Here is a 24,334-nt window from a genome sequence, read left to right on the forward strand (position 1 = left end):
AATATTTATGAAAGTACAACCCAAAATTAACAATTTACATTAAAGGTCCCATGTCATGCTTTTCCGGTTATTACCTGTCCCCTTGTGTGTTATGTAGCTTTTTCTGCATGTAAACGGTCTGCAAAGTCACAAACCCTCAAAGTACTCCCTGTAGCGAGTAAAACTCTAACACAGAAAAGACCTGTCTCTGCTGCCCCAGAATGCCTCGTTGGAGATTTCTCTTTTTCTTCCTGGGTACAGTGACATATTTGGGTACAGTGACATATTTGGGTACAGTGACGTATTTGGGTATTAGTGATGTTATGTTTGGACCAATCCGCGGGCTTCCTCACACACACACACACACTCGGCGGGACGTTGCGAGGCTCGCTGCTGCGAGGAGCGGACAGTGTGAGCTGGCTCACTGGTGTGGGGTTGACGAGACACCGCGGAGCGAAACTCAGCCTGAGCACACACACAAACTCCCAGCCAGGCTGCGGGTGTGTGTTTCGGGCTGGGTTTTTCTGTGTCTCGCTGTCTCGCAGACGGCCACTGGGCTCACAGGGGGGGGGGGGGGGGGTTCAACGAGCCGTTTAGGACAGAGAGTGAATACACATACTATACAGAGATGCTGTATGATAAACCAGTGTGAGTTTGGACAATTGCACAATACAAATCTATTTTAGTATACCTCAACGATGGAATTATGATCAGTAGAAATGGTCATGACATGGGAGCTTTGAAGGTGGGGTAGGTAATTCACTTCAGAAACACTTTTTGTTATATTCCATGGAATGTTCTTAACATCCCGATAGCAATGAATATATTAAATGCTTTGACAATAAATACATAAAAAATGGCATCTATGAAAGCCGTAGCGCTGTAAAAAGCACGACCAATCATTTTAGCCGGCCCGGCTAAAATAACTGGATGGCCTACCTGCCTGTCAGCCTTCCATCTCGTGCACAAACTTATTTTGTGCCCTCATTGGTCATGTGCGCGTTCGTGTGTTGGAGGAGGGGCTCTGTAAGGAAGTCTGAAGGAAGAGGCAGATTTTTTCCGGTTGTGGTACTTTCAAATTCTAGCGCACTCGAGTTGGTTTCTCCATTCTTACCTACCCTACCTTTAACAATTATTATAAAAAACATTATCTGACTCGCATGTTTTTGTTGTTCTTTATATAGCTTTCTTGTATGTTGTGAGTTATTTTTCTCCTATGTTTCCATTCTACTGATTGATGATTACAATGATTTAGCTCATTAGTGGCCTGACTGGCCCTCCTAATTTGGTCTAAAAAAAGTCAATGATGATAATTGTGAAGGGGTGTCCAGCAATCAATAATAATAATAATAATAATAATAATAATAATAATAATCCAGCAATTAATAATATACCAAACTACATAGGCTAATTTGAGATTCGGAAATTAGTTTTAAAAATGATATTTTCATGTTATAGTAGGCCTATCTTACCTGTTTGAAACTTCAATAACCCCATGATGTGATTATTTATATTTTAATACCTTTAACAACTATATTAAGATGTTCATAAATATCTACATTCATGTATAAATGCATATGTAGCAGTTAGACAAACATAATTATTAGATGATCTCATTAATACCTATGTTAGACCTATCTGTACTAAAAAAAAAAAGTGAAAAGTGTGAAAAAAAAAGTTTACTAAGCCACCTTTTTGTTTTAATGTATTAATTAGACAAAATGATTTGTGCTGAAAGTCATATACTGTTGTGTCTCAAACGTATAGTCTAGGTTATTAATTTATTTGCCAAATAGTTGCTTGAAATGCTACAATAACATTTTGCAATTCGTTACTGATCTGCCATGTAGTATGTTCGTTTGTCTCTCAGCCACCGTAGTGTCGTGTACAAGTGGGCGTATCTTGTAGGGGGCGTGGTTTGTACCGTCTTGCTCCGGCTGCAGTTGGACCCTTCCCCCTTCCCGGTGTTTTCGGTGTGTGCCATGCGCGTCAGTTGCTTTTTCGGAACGTCAAAGCATCATCGACAACATGGCTGACGAGACTTCGGCGGACGGAGAGAAACTCAGCAAAAAGTAAGCTTATTCTTCTCTTCAACTGCATTTTTATCATTTTAAATCCTTCACTTACTTCGATTTTTAGAATAACATGTAGTTTGGGAAATAATTACCGTTTAAATTCGGCTATGCTGCGTTACTTAGCGTTGCATCAGGTCAGAAGATGCAAGCGAAGTGAGGGCACCATATGGAGACACGCGACAAGCCTACACATCCCATAATTCAGTTCGATTGTGTCACTGGTATTTGTAGTCCTGGACGTGAGCTGAGGCAAATCGCAATAATGCATTTTTGGAATCGGTAAAACTACAATATCCACAATAACGTTATGTTGAAGAAACGTCCTTCCTTGTTTTAGATAATGTCGGGTTAAACGTGCGATACATTCTATTTGTGACACTTTACTCATGTAGATGGCTTTGTTATCATGTATTTCAACGGTTTAAAAGCGTCTTTACCGTTCTTAAAGAATGCTAACTGCATGCCCTTCGTTGGGCTTGAGTTTCTTGTAATGGATGTGCCTTAAGAGTCTCCATTAAAGCTGTAATCAAGTGCACTGCTAGCAGCAACGTTAGTCTGAAACTCCCATGTCTAACCAAAAGTAAAAGTAAACCTTATCTATTGTTGCCTTATTTAATGGGTGTGTGCTCTGGAATGTTGGTGTAGATAAGAAGAGGTATTTTATCCCAGTTGTGTTTAATTTGTCCTGGTGGGCCAAACAACCTTTTTCTGTACATGCTGTGAGCTACACTGCTTTGAATAAATATCTATTTTCTCAGGTCTGTCCGCTGACTGGTAGCTCAGTATGCTGTGCCTGGTCAGGGCAGTCGGGCAGCAGCTGTGCCAGGCCTTTGCGGTCAGGGGACAGTGGTTAAAATGTGCATCCCCATGTACAGCTGCAGTCCATGCACACATGTACGGGATCCGTTGGAGAGTTGACAAAAGGTTGGTGGCTTTTCCATTCCAATGAGAAAAACAACCAACCTTTTGTCATTGTCCCCTTTCCCTTTCTGCATGAGTGTTTCTCTCCATGGACTTCTATGTTTTTGGTTATTTATATAAACACCAGAATAATTTATATAAACACCAGAATATAGTTAAATGCGTGGTTATGTGGAAAATCTAATATGTGTGTGTGCACTTAAAGGTGGGGTAGGTAATTTTGAAGAAACCAGCTCGAGTGAGCTAGAATTTGAAAATACACAGCCGGAAAAAATCTGCCACTTCCTTACAGAGCCCCTCCTCCAACACACACGAACGACCACATGACCAATGAGGGCACGAGATAAGTTTGTGTACAGGGAAGGCTGACAGGCAGGTAGGCCATCCAGTTATTTTAGCCGGGCCGGCTCAGATGATTGGTCGTGCTTTTTACAGTGCTACGGCTTCCACAGAGGACATTTTTAATGGATTTTTGTCGAAGCGCTTAAGATATTCATTGCTATCGGATGATAAGAGCATTCCATGGAATATAACAAAAAGTGTATCTCGAGCCGGTTTCGCAAACTTACCTATCCCACCTTTAAGCACCCGGGCAATTCAAGTATTAGTTTAATCATTGACATTAAACTATAATATCTAACCTATGTCTCATCTTTGATTCCTCTTTCATATCAGTGAGCTGAAGAGACAAATGAAAGCTGACAAGAAGGCGTCCGAAAAAGAAGCCAGGGTCAAGGAGCAGTTGGATCTAAAAAATAAATCCAATGATAAAGGAGCCGAAGATGCCTGTGCGTTGGATGAGGAGACGCTTGACCCAAATGTGAGCTTTTTCTGTGATTATATGCCTTGCTCTTTACGTATTATACCGGAAATGTTTTGGTATTTTTGTATTAATTCCATTGTCTTTTTCCCTCCAACATAGCAATACTTTAAGATCCGCTCGCAGGCCATCCAGGAACTGAAGGGCACAGCAGAGGATCCGTATCCTCACAAGTATCATGTAGACTTGTCGCTCACAGAGTTCATCGAGAAATACAATCATCTACAGCCTGGAGACCAGCTGACAGAAGTTGCTTTCCTCAATGTGTCAGGTACAAGGCATATTTTTTTTAATCTTAAAAATATTTGCCATTTTGTGTGCGTGTAGTCCTGCAGTAGATCCCCTGTTAAACTTGATATATGATCTAAAGGCCGTGTCCATGCCAAGAGGGCTTCTGGTGCCAAGCTGATTTTCTACGACCTGCGAGGTGAAGGCGTCAAGTTGCAAGTCATGGCCAACTCAAGGTACAGAATGAGAGCACAGGATACATCATTTTTGTGTACAGGAAGAACAACATATTTAAAATACTACATAGACAACCCATGTGAAAAAAATGTGTATTCGTGAACATGCATGTCAAAAAAGGAGGATGCTTCCAGATGCCACCAATAATCTAAACAATTATAATCACTATTCAATACAAGGAATATCAACAATAACAGCTACAAAAGTAGGATCATTATTAATGATAACGCTGGCCCTTTGCTTGCCTTTTTGTATGTCAGGGTGTGTTGGAGACACATTGCACAAATTACTATAATGTCAATTCCTGTGTCCTCCATGTGGCGCTAGAGAACACACACTAATTGCACAGTATGTTCCTGTGTATCATTTGAGTCACAAAAGGCTTATTATATGTTGCCAGTAGATGGCTCTATTTGCATGTAGATGTCTTCAGGCCTGGACTCTTAACTAGCATGTGAAATCTGACGTAGATTGGACAACTATATGTATGTTATTAATATACTTGGAAATGGTGTGGAGGATAAATAGTTAAACTTCAGTTTTATACTTGAGTTTCATAATCTAACACTCACTGAGTCAGTAGTTGTTGTATCAGAAAATGACTACAACTAGGAAAATTAGTTTCAAACAAAGACTGCAAAACCACTCAGCTCACCATCAACATAGCTTGAGTTTGTGATTTGTTTTGTTTGTATATTTTTGTATTGTAAAAATTAGTTGTTATCCTTGTGTATATTTAAGATTACAATTAGTTAATTTCTGTATATCCTCTTTTACTCATCAGGAGCTACAAGTCTGAGAAGGCCTTTGTGGCCATAAACAACAAACTGCGTCGCGGCGATATTATCGGTGTCCGTGGTATCCCAGGGAAGACAAAAAAAGGGGAGTTGAGCATCATCCCCACCGAGATGACACTTCTTTCACCATGTTTGCACATGTTGCCCCACCTCCACTTTGGCCTCAAAGACAAGGTAATTCCCTTGTGATTCGACTATGATTTGGTAAGAGCAACAGAGAATGGACTACACAAAGCAGAACCATTAGTTTATATCTAACCTTTTTTTAAGCATTAGGCGCTTTCACACCGCAGTACTTTTCCCACAAAGGTTCATGAGAACTCTTTAGTTCTCATGAACTAAGTACAGATCGCGTTCACACCGGAATAAGTCCCTGGGGGAGGATTAGGCAAATTAAACCGCTGACGTCACTTCTTCTTCTTTGTCTGCCTTGGGTGAACGCGACATTTCGGAACTATATCGGAACTAAAGTGGGAAAAGTACTGCGGTGTGAACGCGCCTATTTATTTCACCTGCTAATTATTTCTTATTCATTTCAGTTTGACTTGTCAAGCACGTGTAGTTAATAAGATTTGGCTGATTAAAGATGAAGTGGTTATTTTCACACTGGACACACGATGGCCAATAACTGTTGCTTCTACTCAAGGAGGAGGAATTGTTGTGATCTCCGCGAGCACTCAGAACGAGTATATTCTCTTTTGCAGATGCCGCTCTGCTTGAATGTCTCACTGGCACACCTATAATGTAGTAGAGCTATAATTAATGTCAACACTAGTGTTCTATTTCATACCTACTGACCGCCAGAGGCGGTGCTTTAGCACTGGATATCTTTGTCTCGCGCATGCGTAGGTCGAATATTTATATCAACAAAGTCACGTGTGACCTCGTACGACCCGGAAGGCATAAGTTCCGGTGCCGTCGACGAGTTCAGTCCTTTTTATCTTCTCGCAGCGTAGGTTACTACTTTATGAGTAGAAGCCAAGCTAGCTTACTGAACAATTAAGATCCTAGCTCATCGCTATCTGTAGCCTTGTGATCGTTAGATCGGAGCTGCGGGCTAGAAAGCGCTCGCCCTCCAAAGGCTGCGATGAGCTAGCTGTCCGTCCTCCCAAGGGAGGGGACCGCAGTGTTCACCGCTTGGATCTTAGGAGCTCCGGATCGGTAAAGAGCGGACGCTCCTGCACGTCAGCCGGCGCTACCGTTTTTGCTGTTTGTGCTATATATTCTCAAACTAATGAAATAATTGTATACAATTAGCCGAGGGCTCTCGCTAATTGTCACTGCGCAGTTAGCTGAGCGCTTTCGTTCAAGCTAACTGTTACTGTACTAGTGAAGAGAGCGTTTCCGCCCTCTTCTCACTACAAACATTTGATTCTATCGTACCTGATTCTATCGTCCAGTTAGCTGAGCGCTTTCGTTCAAGCTAGACTGTTACTGCACTAGTGAAAGGAGCGTCTCCGCACCTCCTCTCACTACATACATTGGTTTCTTATCTGATTCTATCGTCCATTTAGCTGAGTGCTAGCCCGTTCAAGCTAACTGTTACTACACTAAGTGAAGAGGGCGTCTCCGCCCTCCTCTCACTACAGACATTTAATTCCTTACCTGTATATCGTCCAGCTAGTTTGAGTGCTCCCGTTCAAGCTAACTGTTACGGCGCTAGTGAAAGAGTGTCTTCGCCCTTCCACGGCGCACAATTGGTTCCTGTGCCATCCTCCAGTTAGCCGAGTGCTCTGGCTCATAGCTAACTTACTACAGCGTTGGTGAAGAGAGTGTTTCCGCTCCCCTCTCCTTGCACACAGTTGGTTTCTGTTCCATCCTCCAGTTAGCTGAGTGCTCTCGCTCAAAGCTAACTCGCTACAGCGCTAGTGAAGAGAGTGTTTCCGCTCCCCTCTCCCTGCACACAGTTGGGTTCTGTTGTATCCTCCAGTTAGCTGAGTGCTCTCGCTCAAAGCTAACTCGCTACAGCGCTAGTGAAGAGAGTGTTTCCGCTCCCCTCTCCCTGCACACAGTTGTCTTAAGAACCATTCCATCTCCAGTTAGCAGAGTGCTTTCGCTCAGGCTAACTCGCTATGGCGCTAGTGGAGAGAGTATTCCCGCTCTCCTCTCACAGCATACATACCACTAACTGACCACACACTTGTTCGCACCCCAGTTAGCAGAGTGCGTACGCTCACGCTAACTACTTTGTGCTCACTCCCCTCCATTGTGGAGTTTGTTTCCTGGCCAGTTATTTACAGTCAGCTGAGTGCTTCCCCTAAGAGTGGCGCTATGTTTAACGGCTGTAACACCTGTATGGCTTCTCTGCATCCAGAGGATGGCCATGACCTTTGCCCCTCTTGTCTTGGCCTCGAGCATCTGAGGGAGGGCCTTTCGGAGGACTCGTGCATGAATTGTACCATCGTGCGGTAAGAGCTGCTAGACTAGCCAGGGTTGAACTACTGACTGAGGGTGGCCTTCCCCCTGCACAGTCGACTACATCCCAACCTACCCGTCCTAGGCGTTGGGCAGCGGGTGCCCCGCCCAAGCCTGATAGGCTGTCCTCTAGGGTGGACCTACTCACTACTGAGGTTGCCCAGATGAAGTCAATCCTCTTGGCTCTCCATTCTGGTGTCCGTACAGAGCACGCCGCTGCACCCGGTCCACCCAGCCCACCCATGCCTGAACTGATTCCAGAGGACGATGTGTTCTCATTGGCAGCTTCAGCCACTCAATTTAATGAGTATGAAGGAGAGGGCCCGTCCCAGGCTTCTGGGCCTGGCTCCTGTACCTCAGATCATGTATCCTCAGGAGGGGCGGATGTCGGCTCCATGAGTACCGTCATCCGCATGGCACTGGCTCGCCAGCAGTTGGATGTACAGCAGCCCGAAACAGTGCCTAGCAGTGCGTTCTTCAGGCGCACTTTGGCACCCGCCACCCTTGCAGTTCCTCCCTCTTGTGAGTATCTGAGGGAGTTACATGCATGCTGGAGGGACACTAAGACTTTTTCCCGTCTTACGTCCGATGGCCGAGCCCTAGCAGCCATGCAAGATGCGGCAAAGGTCAGCCTTGATCACATGCCGGCTGTGGAGCCTACCATTGCTTCCCTCATAGTTTCCCCTGATGAAGCTCTGAGGTCGGAGGCCAGGTGCCCTCGACCCCAATGTCGGGTCACTGATGACCTGCTCACTAAGGCTTACGATACAGCGGCACGCATGGGCCGTATAGGCAATTCCCTCTCTCACCTCATGCTCGCCCTCTCAGCTTCCCTGCAGCAGGAGGCTCTTAGCGCTTCTGCTACCAGCCTCAGTGACGCCTCATTACAGGCGTTTGCTCTGATGTCAAGAGAGCTTGGGTGCCTGATGTCCACTCTCGTCCAGACTCGTCGCCAGGTTTGGCTGGCACAGTCACCTTTATCAGAGGCATGTAGGAGGACTCTCCTTGCTGTCCCAGTGGAGCCCGGGGAACTGTTCGGTTCAGCTGCCATACAGGTGCTTGAACGGACTGTCCAAGCTAGTCAGACCAGGCAACAGTTCTCAGCTCTTCGCAGAGACATGCCCCCCCCCCCGGTAGGCCGAGAGGCTCCGCATCTGCCTTCCGAGGCCGCTCCCGTCCACCAGCTCACCCCGGTACCCGCCAGGGACCTCGGTATCCCACGGGGGGGCCGGCCCGCTACGGTCCTGTTAACTCGCCACCAAGGCAGCCTCGGTATCCAGTGCCTAACCATCGCCCCCCCAGAGCCTCCAGAGGCCGGGGGGCAAGGCGCTGAGGGTCTGGGGCCGGCTGTCGGTTATTTCTCCCAGCAGCAGCTCAACTACTGGGTAGCTCAAGCTTCAGACCCCTGGGTGGTTTCCACCTTAACCCAAGGGTACAAGCTTCAGTTCCGACGCCGACCCCCAGCCTTCAGCCGGGTCAAAATGACCACCATAAGCGACCCGGCAAAAGAAATCGCCCTAAACCAGGAGCTGTCAGTCCTCCTTGCCAAAGGAGCAATCGAGCCTGTAGACCCCATCTCAAAGCCCGGGGGCTTCTACTCGACCTACTTCCTGGTAAGGAAGAAAGGCGGTGGACTTCGCCCAATCCTAGATCTAAGGGGACTCAACAAGTTCCTAAAGATCTTACCTTTCCATATGCTGAGCACAGCGGACGTTCTTCGTACCGTTGCCAGGGGGGAATGGTTCACGTCCATCGATTTAAAGGACGCTTATTTTCATGTGCCTATTGTACCTCATCACAGGCAGTTTCTTCGCTTTGCCTTCAGAGGCCGTCATTTTCAGTTCAGGGTGCTCCCATTCGGACTCTCCCTCTCCCCAAGGGTGTTCATCAGGTGTGTCGCGGCAGCCCCATCACCCCTGCAGTCTCAGGGTATGAAGATTCTGCCATACTTAGACGACTGGCTAATCTGTGCACCGTCCCGGTTGCAGTCAACCCAGGACACGGCTCTCCTTCTCTCTCATGTCACCCGGCTAGGCCTCAAGGTGAACATGGAGAAGAGTTATCTGAACCCCTCTCAGAGCCTAACCTTCATTGGGGTGGCTCTGGACACAGTCACTATGCGGGCCTGTCCATCTGCTCAGCGCCTGGACAACATTCTCCAGCTTCTTCCCCTCTTCAAAAGGGGCAGGTCTCTGGCATTTATCCTGTTTCTCCGCCTCTTGGGCATGCCGACAGCTGCCTCAACTGTCATTCCCTTGGGCTTGTTATCACTGCGCCCCCTGCAGAGATGGCTGAACGGCCTCCACTTAGACCTCAAGTTGCACAGGCACAAAAGAATCAGGGTGTCACAACAGTGCCTCTCCACTCTATCCCCATGGAGGGAGAGGTCATATATGTCGAGGGGCGTGGCCATGGGCTCCGTCCCTTTCCGCAGAGAGACCGTTACGACGGATGCCAGCCTCTCGGGATGGGGTGCGGTGTGGCAAAACAGGACAGCCCGGGGACAGTGGTCTGTTCTGGAAGGCACGGAACATATCAATGTGCTAGAGCTACGAGCTGTGCACCTAGCACTCAGGCACTTCCTGCCATACCTAAGGGGGAGGCATGTGCTTGTCCGCTCGGACAACACTACAGCGGTGTACCATATAAACCACCAAGGGGGCACCAAATCTGCACGCTTGCTAGAGGTGTCCCAGACTCTCCTGACCTGGGCAGCTCCTTGCCTGGCCAGCCTACGGGCAATGTATCTGCCCGGAGAGCAGAACCAAGTCGCAGACTTCCTCTCCCGTCACAAGCCCCCACCAGGGGAGTGGCGGCTTCATCCAGAGGTGGTGGCCTACATCTGGGGTCTCTTTGGCAGGGCAGAGGTAGATCTCTTTGCCTCGAAGATGTCGACCCACTGCCTCCTGTGGTTCTCCTTGAGCGAGAAAACCAGCCCTTTGGGTCAGGACGCCCTGGCAAATTCATGGCCAGGGTGTCTTCTCTATGCCTATCCACCCCTCCCTCTGATCCTACCAACACTCCTCAGAGTGCTTCATCAGGGCCACAGGCTTCTTTTGGTGGCCCCCTTCTGGCCAGCCAGGACTTGGTTCTCCCTGCTGCACAGACTCTGTTGCGGGACACCTTGGCGTCTCCCCAACAGGAAGGACCTCTTGTTTCAGCTGGAGGGTCAAATATGGCACCCCGACCCTGCCGCCTTCAGCTGTGGGTCTGGCCACTGGAGGGCCCGACCCACTGCTGAGCGACTGCATAGAGCCTGTCAGGAGGACTATTCTCAATGCGAGGGCACCATCTACTCGTAGACAGTACGAAAACAGGTGGAAACTGTTCTCTGACTGGTGCCAAGGGCGAAATGAGGACCCAGTACATTGCTCGGTGCCTACTATCCTTGAGTTCCTACAGTCCCTCCTGGATGACGGCCGGTGTCCCGCTACCGTCAGGGTGTATGTGGCTGCTATATCAGCCCAACATGCAAAGGTTGACAACAGTACAGTGGGGAGCCATAGACTGGTATCCCTCTTTTTAAGGGGAGCACTGAGACTTCGCCCCCCGAACATCCCAAGGGCCCCTTCATGGGATCTGCCCTTGGTGCTGGATGCCCTATGTTCGCCTCCCTTTGAACCCTTGTTAGAGGCAGAACTGAGGTGGCTCTCAGCCAAGACTGCTTTTCTTCTTGCCATCACCTCAGCAAAGCGTGTAAGCGAGCTTCATGCCTTGTCTGTAAACAGCTTGTGTCTGAGGTGGAACTCAGATGGCTCAGGTGTCACCTTATGGCCGAACATAGCGTTCCTCCCTAAGGTGCTGACACGCTCTCACTTTAATCGGCCTATCCAGCTGGCAGGGTTTGACCCCCCATCAGGAGAGGGGGAAGAGAGGTCAAGACTCCTATGCCCGGTGAGGGCCCTTAGAGCTTATGTCCAGACTACCGCAGGCATGCGTCAGTCTGACCAGCTCTTTTTATGTTACGGTGGTCCTAGAAAGGGCCATGCGCTCTCAAAACAGCGCTTGTCCCACTGAATCGTGGACGTCATTGCCCAGGCATACAGGGCGAATGACCGTCCCTTGCCACCCAGAGTAAAGTGCCACTCTACCAGGAGTGTCTCCACGTCATGGGCGACCTTGAGAGGTGTGCCCCTGGAGGACATATGTACTGCGGCCACATGGGCATCTCCGAGCACATTCGCCAGATTCTACAGGGTGAATGTTGCCGCCCCTCACCCGCTGGGTGTGGTCCTCCTGCAGAGTCCACCTAGACCATCCTTATAAGGTGAGTATTCAGACTTCCTCGTGACTCTGTTGGTATAGGTCATCCAGTGCTAAAGCACCGCCTCTGGCGGTCAGTAGGTATGAAATAGAACGATAGTTACGTATGTAACTACGGTTCTATGAATACTGGATGACCGCCAGAGTTCTTGGTCACTCGGAATTTCGTGTTTCTGCGAGAAGATTCCATAGGACTGAACTCGTCGACGGCACCGGAACTTATGCCTTCCGGGTCGTACGAGGTCACACGTGACTTTGTTGATATAAATATTCGACCTACGCATGCGCGAGACAGAAGATATCCAGTGCTAAAGTAATAAAGCACCGCCTCTGGCGGTCATCCAGTATTCATAGAACCGTAGTTACATACGTAACTATCGTTTTCCTGCTATGACAAGTCAAAGTTTAACTGTGAGATTGATTTCATAACATGTGCCTGAGGGAAGATCAGACTTATTTATGATTAGTTTAGTTTTTGTGCACATTTGTTTTGCCTAGTGGACTGGATTTGTGCTCAGGGAATGTTCTTTCTGCAGGCTACTAATGTTAGAGTCTCCTAACAACAGTGTATAACTTTGCCTGGTGGGACAAAGACAGCCTTTGCACTTGCGCTTCATTATTCAATTAATGTTTTCTTTCTTATAGCTTCCAACCCTGGTTGCAGTGTCACACAAGTAGAGCACCTCAAAGATGTTCAGTGCTGTTAATTGTTCTGTGAATTGGCTCTCAGTAGCCTATGTTGATTGGAAGAGATAGTGACCTGTGGTAATAACCCATTTTAAAGCTTTTTTTTTCTCACCACTTTGTAATCTTTCTCTTGATAGGAAACAAGGTTCCGCCAGCGCTACTTGGATCTGATTCTCAATGACTATGTGAGGCAAAAGTTCATTACTCGCGCCAAAATCATCACATACCTGCGCAGCTTCCTGGACCAGCTGGGATTTTTGGAGGTAGGAATTGCTTTCTGTAGTGTATTAAGACATCCAAGTTGACAAGCTTTAGAGAAAAATTATTTCACAAATGTTTAATTACCTTTGTGCAACAATTTGTATTTTAAAATGCTTTAATAGTACATTTCTTTCACACTAAGTTTGTGTGTTTGTTCCACATCTGAGGCAATAAGAATTACAGTGTAAACACGTTTGTGTTTACTTTAGATTGAAACACCAATGATGAACATTATTCCTGGTGGAGCAGTGGCCCGTCCGTTTGTCACCTACCACAATGACCTGGATATGAACCTGTTCATGAGGATCGCGCCTGAGCTCTACCACAAGGTCACTTTTTGTCGTCAATTGGAACACCCTTTTCCTGTGAATTTTGTAGAGCTAAAACTTAAAATACTCAAAGTGTTTGCCTTTTGTTTGTCATGTGTCAGATATTTCAATATTACATTACATTACATTGCATTTAGCTGACGCTTTTATCCAAAGCGACTTACAATAAGTACATTGGACCAGGAAGACACAACCTTGAAGAAAACTATTAAAGCTTCATATCATATCTTTCCCACAGATGCTTGTGGTTGGTGGACTAGACAGAGTGTATGAAATCGGTCGTCAGTTCAGAAATGAAGGCATCGATCTTACCCACAATCCAGAGTTCACCACCTGTGAATTCTACATGGCATATGCAGATTACCATGACTTGATGGAAATCACAGAGAAACTTCTCTCAGGTAAGTGAAAACACATAGAGGAAAAAAATCCACATTAAACGCCATTGAAGTTTTAGGCTAATAATGATCCGGTTATCACGAAACAGTTTATATCTTTGTCATTGAAGATGGTATTATTGGTATGAATTGTGCATTTTAAAATACAAATTCCCCACTCCCATTTCTTCTCAGTGTCTTCTCAGCAAAAAATACTCTCTTTAACTCAGTGGTTCCCCTTTTTGCTTCAGGAATGGTGAAGCACATCACTGGAGGATACAAGGTGACTTATCACCCTGACGGTCCTGAGGGGAAGGCCTTTGAGATCGACTTCACGCCGCCATTCAGAAGACTGAGCATGACTGGAGACCTGGAGAAGATCATGGGAGTGAAATTCCCTCCTACTGACAGCTATGACAGTGAAGGTGAGGATCTGTAGATGTTTACAGATGGATTTTCTGTGAGTGTAAAAGTCCCTCTGAAATGTCAAAACAACTTTTGTACTTTTCTTTCATTTTGTTTGAGGCTGTGTTTTAAACTGTTTTCATCCCTATTCGGTTAAACTCTTATTTCTTCTATCCCTCACCTGTAGGGTTTTTTTCATTGTCTGTATTTCACATATTTTTATTTTTAACTCAGAAATATGACGTTTTTTAAGGATTTCTCTTTCATTCTCTTACCTTCAGAGACACGTAAATTCTTTGACGAGCTGTGTGCAAAGAAAGGAGTTGAATGTCCTTCACCCAGAACCACTGCTCGTCTCCTTGACAAGGTGCTGCATTGATGCACAACACTATTTGTTATTGCTTTTTTTTGTTTTCAATGAGGTCCTAACTGCTGATCTTCTTTGCTCCGCAGTTGGTTGGAGATTACCTTGAGGTCACCTGTATCAACCCAACATTCATCTGTGAACATCCTCAAATCATGAGTCCCTTGGCGAAATGGTGAGAAAGACCTTCTTTCAGGCACATATTTATCTTTTCGAATGCAATGCTTAAATCCGTATTGACATTTTCTCACTTGTTTCAGGCACCGAACCCAGAAAGGCCTGACAGAGCGTTTTGAGCTCTTTGTAATGAAGAAGGAAATCTGCAATGCTTACACCGAGTTGAATGATCCCGTCAGACAGAGAGAGCTTTTCGAGCAGCAAGCCATGGTATGTATATTATTTTTTATTTCTGTTGCATTGTTTTATTTTCTAAAAGTCCAGGCTCCTTGTTGTTGCAGTGTAAGTGTGTATATTGGTGCATGTTAATAACTGGAGTTGGGTCTTTTCCAGGCCAAAGCTGAGGGTGATGATGAAGCCATGTTCATCGATGAGACCTTCTGCACGGCTCTGGAGTACGGACTGCCACCGACAGCCGGCTGGGGGATGGGCATCGATCGTGTCGCCATGTTCCTCACCGACTCCAACAACATCAAGGTAAAACTGTCGTAGGAGTCACAATTCAAACATGTAGTTGTTAAATCCTTATACAACTTTGACAAAACGTTTTTTTTTTTTTTTTTAAAGGATCTGATATTGTACTAGAGTAGGTCCCCCTTTTGTTTGATTGTGCAAGGATTAACTTGTACTTGGTTCACACTATTACACTGGTTAACAGTGGTGGTAATTTGCCAAAATTAAAAAGGAATAGAAGAAGATTGCTGGGAAAACACAGATTTAAAAAATACAGGATTGAAATGCAAAACGTTTATTGAGAAAGGCCATGCCCTTAACACATTTGTTTTGTTTTAGAAACACAATCTTTTGTAACTAACACAATGAATAAAGTACAAACCATTATTATAAAAGGACCTAATCAGAGTCAAGAATTTAATCAAATCAACCTGGTTCCTGATCATGTAGTATGTGTGACCACATGGCACCTTTCCTCAGTGCATTGTCCTCTGAAGAGCACTTTAGACTTTGATCAGACTGAAGTGCAACAGAAGAACACAGGATCAAAGAACAATGGTTTAAAGAGATAACCTCTTCAGGAAAGCATATTTCTTGCAGCGTATGCACACGTACATAAGCTGCCAACATCGGCCAGGCAATGTCTACTTTTATGTTTGCGCTCTAAGAGAAAGAACCCTCAGCTAACAGTTTTGTTCTCTTGCAGGAGGTGTTGCTCTTCCCAGCCATGAAGCCTGACGACAATAAGACATCAGCGCCCATAGAGGGCACCTCCGTCTAATGACATGACCTCTGACCTCTCCTGCTATCAGACCTGTGCAGGAGTCCGTATAGAGCAAAAGCCTTTATAACTCTGCGGTCATCAGTGGAGCCTGCAGGTTTTGTGTTTTATCATGTTGGTGTGTATAAGGTTTGATCCTTGCAGTCATTAAGGGGAATCATCTTGTCTCAGTTACATGGTTAACTGGTAAAGGTGACAAAAGCTCCTAATTTTCTTTTGTACGTCTTACAATTTTGCGCTCATATTTGTTGTCCTTGTTTAATTTTAAGGGGACATTTTAATCCTCATTGTCATCCAAACAGTAAATGGATGGCATTTGGTCAGGAAGTCGTGTGATCTGCTGTGATGCCATCTTGGTAATAAATAAAATGGTGCTTGAGTCTGGCTACCAAATACAAATTAGATGCACAATAAATATTTTAAGTGTTCTCCATATATTCATCTGTTTTACCTGCTTGTTTTTCCTGTCTGACATTTTTCAAGCTAGACTCCACAAATTAAATATGCCTCTGCCAAGAAGTTTAAATGTGGGTTTGTCTGAATAAAGTTAATATGAATCAACATTGTTTAGTCTTGTAATGTTTGTGCTCTGTTTACAGAACACAATTATATACATTACAAGAGCCTAAGTTAGAGTTTGAACAATATGATCAGAGGTTTAAATAGATTTGAGACAAACTATTTAAATAGTTGTCTACAGATTGTGTGATATTTCATTTACAGCTGTGAAGGAGATTATCTGACTCTTCCTCTGGGGCAGAGCAAAGGGTCACACTGACCTTGCAGCTGAATACAATGCTTTATCAACCTTTTCAGTAAGTCGTGCAAGAAAAACACAAGCATACAATTAATGTTATATATAATTATGATTAAACTACCAATTATACATTATTTTTCATTTGTCTCAGACACCAACAGGCAAACTTAACTTTAAACATTTTATTTAGATTTCACATGAACTATAACACTAATGTTTTGGTTTATAATATAATATTAACAAATATCAATACTTTAAATACATTTAGAAGAAAGCAGTCCGTTTTTGGTAGTTTACGATTTGTACTTTGAAGACTAGGCTACTTTCACAAGTAGGCCTACTACATTTAAAATGTAGAAGAGTAGTTTACGGTTGTGCATAGCTAGTATAAGACGTGAATACTTCTTCCTACAATGTTTACAATCAAAGAAGTCTGCAATAACTTCACATTTTAAGACGCCACACATTCTCGTCATCCCAGGCGGGAGCCCGCAAACATTGGGATGGTGCGCGCTCCCGCGGTCAAGTGTAAATGCACCCGTAAGACTAGTCGACAGACACTGACATACACTGAGTGAAGATGGCGATGAGAGCAGCGCTGCGGAGCCTCTCTGCAAACTTTTCCCCCAGACTTCCTCAGCTCTCGTCGGCAGCGCAGGTCTCCGCGGCCCGACTGCTGTGGAGGAGCAACTCCCCGCGGACCCTGAGCACAACCCCGGCCCTGGCCACAGGTAAATACAATACATGTACATGTCTGTGCAAATGTGCTGTAATGTTACACACTAACATGCGGGTTGGTCACACATTCCTGCTTGTCTGTAAGGGGCGAAACAACTCACGCACTTGCCCAAATCGGAGCAGAAGAATGCGACAGGAAGGGCAGATAAAGTTTGTTTTTATCTCCGGGGTCGCTGTCAAAGTAAACAAAAAACGTAAGCAGTTGCATGTTGGTAACTAAAATAGATTAAATCTTTTATTTTGTGGCTTTTTAAAGCTTTTTTACATACCACGAGCTCGAGTGGGACGTTAATTAATAACCACACACAACACATTAGTAATGTCTCGTGCAGCAAGTAACAGTTTGAAGCTTTTCAAACAAAACGCAGACCCCTGATAGCTGTAGAGTTATCAATCCCTGGTATTAACAGTCAGAAAAACTATAATTTTCTCTAGTTGTTGCCTCGTTCTTTTTTTCTTCCAGCCTGCGTGATGTTAAATCTTCAAACCCATTTTAATAACCAAAAGAAATAAAGCTCTGCAGAAATGTTCAGCTCTCATAACTGACTGCTCTCTCCGGCTGTGCATCAGCATCTTGCACATTTCACAATCTGGTTTAAACCTGTATTTTTCTGCATGGTCTGATGCCAACCCTGGGAATTGTTGATGCATTGTGATTCTTCCCTTGGGGTGTTTTTAAGATGACAGCATGAGCTGAGATTTTAAAATCCTCTTTAAACTCCAGTCTTTTCAATTGTCAGATTTACTACTCTTAAAAGGCTGATGATACAGGAAAAAGAATCTGCAGAATCCATCATTTTGGCCATTTTTTAGGTTGCATAATTTATTCCAGTAAACTGCACTAATCCTTTTTCGAATTGACAGCATATGGTGTTGCATAAGAAGCATACTCTTCGGCTGTAGTCCATAGTACAGTAAGATGCTCTTTGGACATCCAACCTATGTTCTTTGACACCATTAAGCTTCCCCTGATATGTACCACAATATTAAAGTTATTTTTCTTTAGGTATTGTAAGAGCTGTATCGCATTCATGCTTCCTAGTTTGATGATGTTGTTTCGCACTAATGAATGAATCTGTTCCAAGCTAAATGATTCCCCTGTTCTCTCCGCAGCCCTAAAGTTCACAGATAAGCATGAGTGGGTGCGAGTGGAAAGTGGAGTTAGCACAGTGGGTATCAGCAATTATGCTCAGGTGAGTTGTGGAGTCTTATTACTAACCATTGATTTATGACACACTTGGTTCAGAAGTTTGCTGCCCACTGCACGTCTCCAATATTTTATCTAAAAAAACCAGATTACCTCAATTAAGCTCAAAGTTTCCGACATGTCCACCTTGCTGTGTTCTGAAGCTTAAACATTCCAAGTTAAAAAAAATGGTTTATTTATATTGAACTGCATTCTGTTAAATCCAGGAACTTTTCTTATTTAGTAGCAGTAAATGAGATATTTTAGTTGCATATAAGGACTTCAAATTCCAAAATAAGTTGTTCCCACTAAAGAGATTCATGGATATAGCCAACCGAGGGAGAGAAGGCTCCAGCCAGTCTTTATTTTATATGAATAAGGTTACCTGGTGAATTTTGGAGAAAGACTAAAGCATTGTTGGTTATCCCATTTTCATGAGATTTGTTGACAACAATGAACATAATATATAAACAGCCATTTACTTCTAATACAGAATTGCATTTAAGGCATCCTTAGATCACTGCATTTAATCACTTTAGTAATACTTTGTTCTATGACTTTAGGAAGCATTAGGTGATGTGGTGTACTGTGGACTCCCTGAAGTTGGCCAAAGACTTGAACAGCTGGGTAAGGAAGACACTGCACATTTGTGAAAGGGATTCAGTCAAGCGGTGTGATAAGCACTGTCTGACGTACGTGTGTGTGTGTGTGTGTGTGTGTGTGTGTGTGTGTGTGTGTGTGTGTGTGTGTGTGTGTGTGTGTGTGTGTGTGTGTGTGTGTGTGTGTGTGTGTGTGTGTGTGTGTGTGTGTGTGTGTGTGTGTGTGTGTGATGTGTGTGTGTGTGTGTGTGTGTGTGTGTGTGTGTGTGTGTGTGTGTGTGTGTGTGTGTGTGTGTGTGTGTGTGTGTGTGTGTGTGTGTGTGTGTGTGTGTGTGTGTGTGTGTGTGTGTGTGTGTGTGTGTGTGTGTGTGTGTGTGTGTGTGTGTGTGTGTGTGTGTGTGTGTGATAGAGGAGTTTGGTGCCTTGGAAAGTGTGAAGGCTGCTAGTGAGCTGTACTCACCGCTGGCAGGAGAGGTGACTGAAATCAACACAGCGCTGACAGAGAATCCTGGACTTGTGAACAAAGCCTGCTACGCTGAGGGTAAGCATCTCACGTTCACCGTTGTTCTTTTCTAGTATATTTCTCCCTATACATTTGTTGGTAAAATAGATGAGAAATTGCCAAACCAGAATAAGTTAACAGCTCAAGGTTGTCTGGATGTTCCCACTTGGGCAGTGGTTCCCAACCTTTTTTGTCTCGTGTAACCCATGAGCTGGTCGCTATTCTATAAGTACCCCCCACTCATCTGTGATGATTCGCCTACCATTAAACTCTTTGTAATCATATTCAAACCATCTGCTCCTTAGATTAAAACACTTGTATAACTTCCCCTTAATACAAATGTATTTAGACTTGACCTTTACACTTATTGTCAGTGAAAAATATTAAAGCTCACTTCTGGCAGTTTTAACATCTTTTGTCAAGACTAGAGCGTTTGATGAGACACTTGAGCTTGCTTGTCTCGAATAAGCTTTGATAGTTCTGGGGGCAGGACACCAGGCATTTGAAAATTGATTTAAAATGTTTTTTTGTGTGACCACTGCACTAGGGGGATACTCGATTTGCAGCAAGGGTTGACATATAAAACTGAATATAAAAAGACATCAACAACACAAAGCTTGAGCAGGGAAATCCAAATGTAAATCAAGCACATACAGTATGTTCAAGTATACAATTGTGCAAGGAATGCAGCCAGAGTGCTATATTTTATAAAGCATAGCAAAAAAACTTGGGATGAAAGAAACATGTATTGTGTTGCACATGAAAAATAAAATTGGGCTTTTAAATTATGAACTCTTACTTTTCAGGATGGCTTATCAAGATGACGATTGAAAAGCCTGAAGAACTTGAAGGCCTCATGGATCAAGCTGCATATGACACATTTCTTAAGTCACTTGAAGAATAAATGGATAAGCTCGCAGTGATATTTTTGTAATGTCATTTCAATTAAATGTTAGAAGGCATGATTATCATCGTCATGGTGGGACACGCCTTCTCATCTGTGGTATTTATTTTGATACTGAAATTGTGCTATCAAAATAATTTAAAATCATCTGTAATATCTTCCACTTAAGACATTTAAGCTACTACTCAACAGAAGAGGCCTCTTTATCTCGAGATCCATCAGTATTTGTTCTTTGCTCCATGTGCACAGATGTGGTAATATATGACAACGAGATTGTAAGAGTTGTGTCACGTTCATATAATAAAATGTGGTCTTAACTCTCCTTTGTTTATTTCCTACTGGGTATGTCTAATCACTAACGGCTTTAAAATGGACTAAAAAAAGCACAATTTCATTCAGCAATAACAATATCACTTGAAATACATTTTTTAAGAGGCTTATTGTAAATTGTATGATGCACTGTAGACATGTTCATTTCATTTTACTTTACATGTGCTGACAGAGCATGCTGCTTCTTTTTGCTCATTGTAGTTCCACACCTTGACCTTTGCCCTCAGGCGTAGATAGGCAGAGATTGCAGAGGATCAATGATTAATGAAGCAGCGGTTTGAACAAAAAACTGCACTCTCAGGATGATAACGGAAAATAAATGTTGTCTCGCTTTACTGACTAACTGAACATGTGTCACAAAGTATCTCCAATTCAATAATAATAATAAAAGACTGAGTTATGTATGCAACAGCCACAGAGAGAAAAGGGGAGAAAATACAGATACATTTTTATTTTCAAGCAATTCAGGACAAATAGAGCCATGGTCTCACAAAGGTAATAATAATAGTAATACTTTCCATTTGTATAGCGCTTTTCTAGATACCCAAAGTCACTTTATTGAACAAAACAAACAAAGATGAGAACTGGCAGAGTAATGGTGTGAGGAAAGGGGTTTAACAGGGAAAGGCAAGTGAAGAGGTGGGTTTTGAGTGCTTATTTGAATGATAGTAGGGAGGTTAACTGTCTGATGTGGCTGGGGAGGGCCCAGGGACCCCAGGTCCGGAGCTTAGTCCTGGTGGTCTTTAGGGTGCTTGCATCGCAGTTTTGGTGATGTGGTTGACATGTGGCAAGTAGTGTCGTTTAAACAAACAACGTCATCCCAGGACTTAAGCCAATATTGCCGTCCAATTTATATTTGCAGGACAATCGTAATATCTTGCCCTTCCATATCTTCCTCCTTGGGGGCTATGACATTGTTTGGCTCCTTGTTTTTGCCAATGACTCAGATTACTTTGGAGTTGTTCACAATTCACCCAAATGTGGAGGCTCTCCTTCACTATGCCCTGCAAACCGATCCAGGCAGCAAGGAAGGGGTTTTCAGGGTGCTGCTGAACAAACTGAAAGGTCATGTTGGTCAGAACATTTGCTTCCAGCTGCACAGAGGTTTGATTTACATTGTTTAACAATGTGCCATACTCACTTTGCAGAAGAGCTCTTTGTTCTCCACTTTCAACTGTGTGTTTCTTTATACAAAAAGGTGAAGTTGTATACTGTTGCACTGGTTACTTACCAAGCACCAACAAAATCCCAATCAAAATATCTAGCCAACTGGATCGCACTCTCTTCAAGCTGCCATTTTTTTCTAGCTACAGTATGAGCAATGTGCTATGCCACTTTTGCTGTAATAATGTAAATGTCCCCGCTGTGGGACTAATAAAGGAATTCTGATTACCAAAGTTAAGTAATTGCCTCTAGTAAAAAACGATTTAGCAAAGCAGTAAAGTCATTAGACCAGTCTGCAATGATGAATAGATGTAGTCGATTCGTACAGTAACTGCTGCTTCATATGAAAATATGAAATCAGCTGCAGAATATGAAGGCAACAGACTCATATGATCTGCAAACTCTGAGTTACAAATGGCTATCGCTAGCACTCATACTGTTGGTGCTGGATTTCCGCCCCTTGTATTTAGTTTTATCAGGACCGGTAAATGAAATCCATCATTCGGAGTGTTTTCGACTTCTGATCACTTTGCTGGGAGAAATGTTTCAAAACTATTCAACTCTGAGGTGGTGCTGCTGATTCAGTCCCTGCCGCTAAAACAACAAGGTTCAAGAATCAAGTTTTTTTTATCATATGCACAGTAGCTACAGTGTAGTGAGGAAAATCATAGGTCCCGAGCTCCTCCAACAATGCAACATATTATAGGATACAAATTATAACGTTTAAAATAGTGCAAATGAAACAAAGTACGATACAATTGAATAAAATAGGGCAGGTTATGAACACTACTGATGTTGTCGTCCTCAAACACACACCAATCCGTAGTTTCAAATCAGTGTTGCAAAGCGGAGTCTGATTGCTCACTTCAGTGTGCAGATCCTTGTGTTTACAATAAAAGTGTAGTTTTTTTGTGAATGTCCTGTGTCGGTCTTAAATCTCATAACATCAGCTTTTATTTTCCTTGTGGATTTTCTTCTTGACCCTCATATATGGAGAAAATGGTGAGGCAGTTGTGTCTTTCAGGTATGTCCTTTCAACAGATATAATAAGAAACATATGACATTATTGCAGTGTGAATGAACAGTATGAACAACATTAAAAAAACGTTTTATTATTAAAATAATATTTAACTGATATCAAGTTGTGAAATAGAAACATGTACAGGCATTAATAAATGATCTAACGCTCCCTTGACAAATAGAGAAAATAACCAAATTAGCAGGAATACCTACAAAGAATAATCTTTATCAGCACGGAATAAAAAACAAGATAACATGTACATTAATAATAATAATAATAATAATAATAATACATTACATTTATAAAGCGCTTTTCCTGGTGCTCAAAGTGCTTACAAGCAAGTAAAACAAAAATAACAACAAAAGTAGAAAGTGCTAAGCTAGGAGGAATAAGGGCAAGGGGTTAGAATTAAGGTTAGGGTTAATGAGCTGTAGAGGTGCTTGTATGTGGATTCTGTTTGTTTACAGACCCCTGCTATCTGTTTCCCCCTCTATCCAGTCTTTGTGATAAGTTAGTGGTTCCCAACCTTTTTCAGTCAGGCCGCTCTTGGGTAATTGGAAATATTTTCGAGCCCCCCCAACCCGGTTCCCACCGAGATTATAATTCATTGTATATAGTTGTACAAACATTACATTTTCACTGCTAATAATAACAAGACAAAAAGATCCAACTATAATTTTACATTTTATTATGGATTGAACATGAACAAAATTGCTTGTATTGGCAGATGATCCATGTGCCACTGTGAAATAATGAGGCCTAATTGAAACAATTACAAATACTGCTTATCGATCCGTTATTTTAACAGTATTTGTATAGGTTATTTTTGTTATTTTTTAGGGAAAAACTTAACAAATTGGAAACAGAATTAACATTGATTTATTGTATGTGTGGATTATGGGCTGCTAGCACACTGCAGTGGTGGTAATAACTAAGTAGATTTACTCTCGAGTACTGTAGGCTACTTATTTTGAGGTACTTAAGTATTTCCACTTTTGCTTCTTTGTAATTCTGCTCCTCTACAGTCCAGAGGTAATGGTGTACTTTTACTCCACTACATGTATTTAATACCTTTAGTTACTTTACAGATCTGGATTAATGATGTGAAATATAATCAACTCTTAAATCAGACTTTAGTTACACCTGGAGTTAAGGAAGTCGAAAACTGTGCATTTCTCCGTATGAATATGATGCCTTTTGGCCAGCTGATGGACAGATTGCTCGTGTTTCCGCGAAGATACTTATGGCAAACGAGCATTGGAGCATCGAGCCTTGTATATTGTCACTTTTGAACGCTCTGTTCTCCCAGCCACCGGCAGATCTCTGTGTGCACGGTGCTGCAGCGAGTCTGACGAGAGAGAGTAAAGAGAGAGAGAGAGATCTCCCCACCGACCACGTTAGATGTCAACTTTGTTGATTTGGGCATTATAGCTGAAAGGCTTGTCGTGGGCTCGTCCACTTTTCTTAAACTGCCGGTTGCGTTGCCATTTTAATTGATTTTACGAGCAAACAATGTTTTTTTACAACTTCTTCCCAAACTTCATGCGACCCCCCTGCAATAGCG

At 43.5% G+C, this 24,334-nt stretch overlaps 2 protein-coding genes across 3 annotated transcripts; both read left to right on the forward strand.

Annotated features, from left to right (window-relative positions):
• The first annotated feature begins 1,907 nt into the window (after positions 1-1,907).
• Positions 1,908-16,130, forward strand: kars1 (lysyl-tRNA synthetase 1). Of its 2 annotated transcripts, XM_034196923.1 has the most exons (15): positions 1,922-2,051; positions 2,813-2,978; positions 3,651-3,795; positions 3,898-4,066; positions 4,166-4,259; positions 5,045-5,231; positions 12,560-12,685; positions 12,893-13,012; positions 13,251-13,413; positions 13,641-13,814; positions 14,076-14,161; positions 14,248-14,333; positions 14,419-14,545; positions 14,669-14,812; positions 15,495-16,130. In XM_034196923.1, exons 2-15 carry the CDS (start codon positions 2,839-2,841, stop codon positions 15,567-15,569), a joined length of 1,836 nt encoding a protein of 611 aa, XP_034052814.1. In that variant the 5' UTR covers positions 1,922-2,051; positions 2,813-2,838; the 3' UTR covers positions 15,570-16,130. The 2 variants fall into 2 exon arrangements, with proteins under 2 accessions (XP_034052815.1, XP_034052814.1); XM_034196924.1 differs by lacking the exon at positions 2,813-2,978 and having other exon boundaries at positions 1,908-2,051.
• Positions 16,131-16,793: 663 nt separating this feature from the next.
• gcshb (glycine cleavage system protein H (aminomethyl carrier), b) lies at positions 16,794-20,577 on the forward strand. Its single transcript, XM_034196925.1, has 5 exons — positions 16,794-17,057; positions 18,178-18,257; positions 18,814-18,877; positions 19,259-19,390; positions 20,158-20,577. Exons 1-5 carry the CDS (start codon positions 16,907-16,909, stop codon positions 20,253-20,255), a joined length of 525 nt encoding a protein of 174 aa, XP_034052816.1. The 5' UTR covers positions 16,794-16,906; the 3' UTR covers positions 20,256-20,577.
• Positions 20,578-24,334: the final 3,757 nt, after the last annotated feature.

Source organism: Gymnodraco acuticeps, unplaced genomic scaffold (assembly GCF_902827175.1).
Source record: "Gymnodraco acuticeps unplaced genomic scaffold, fGymAcu1.1, whole genome shotgun sequence".
In the NCBI taxonomy this organism is placed as follows: domain Eukaryota; kingdom Metazoa; phylum Chordata; class Actinopteri; order Perciformes; family Bathydraconidae; genus Gymnodraco; species Gymnodraco acuticeps.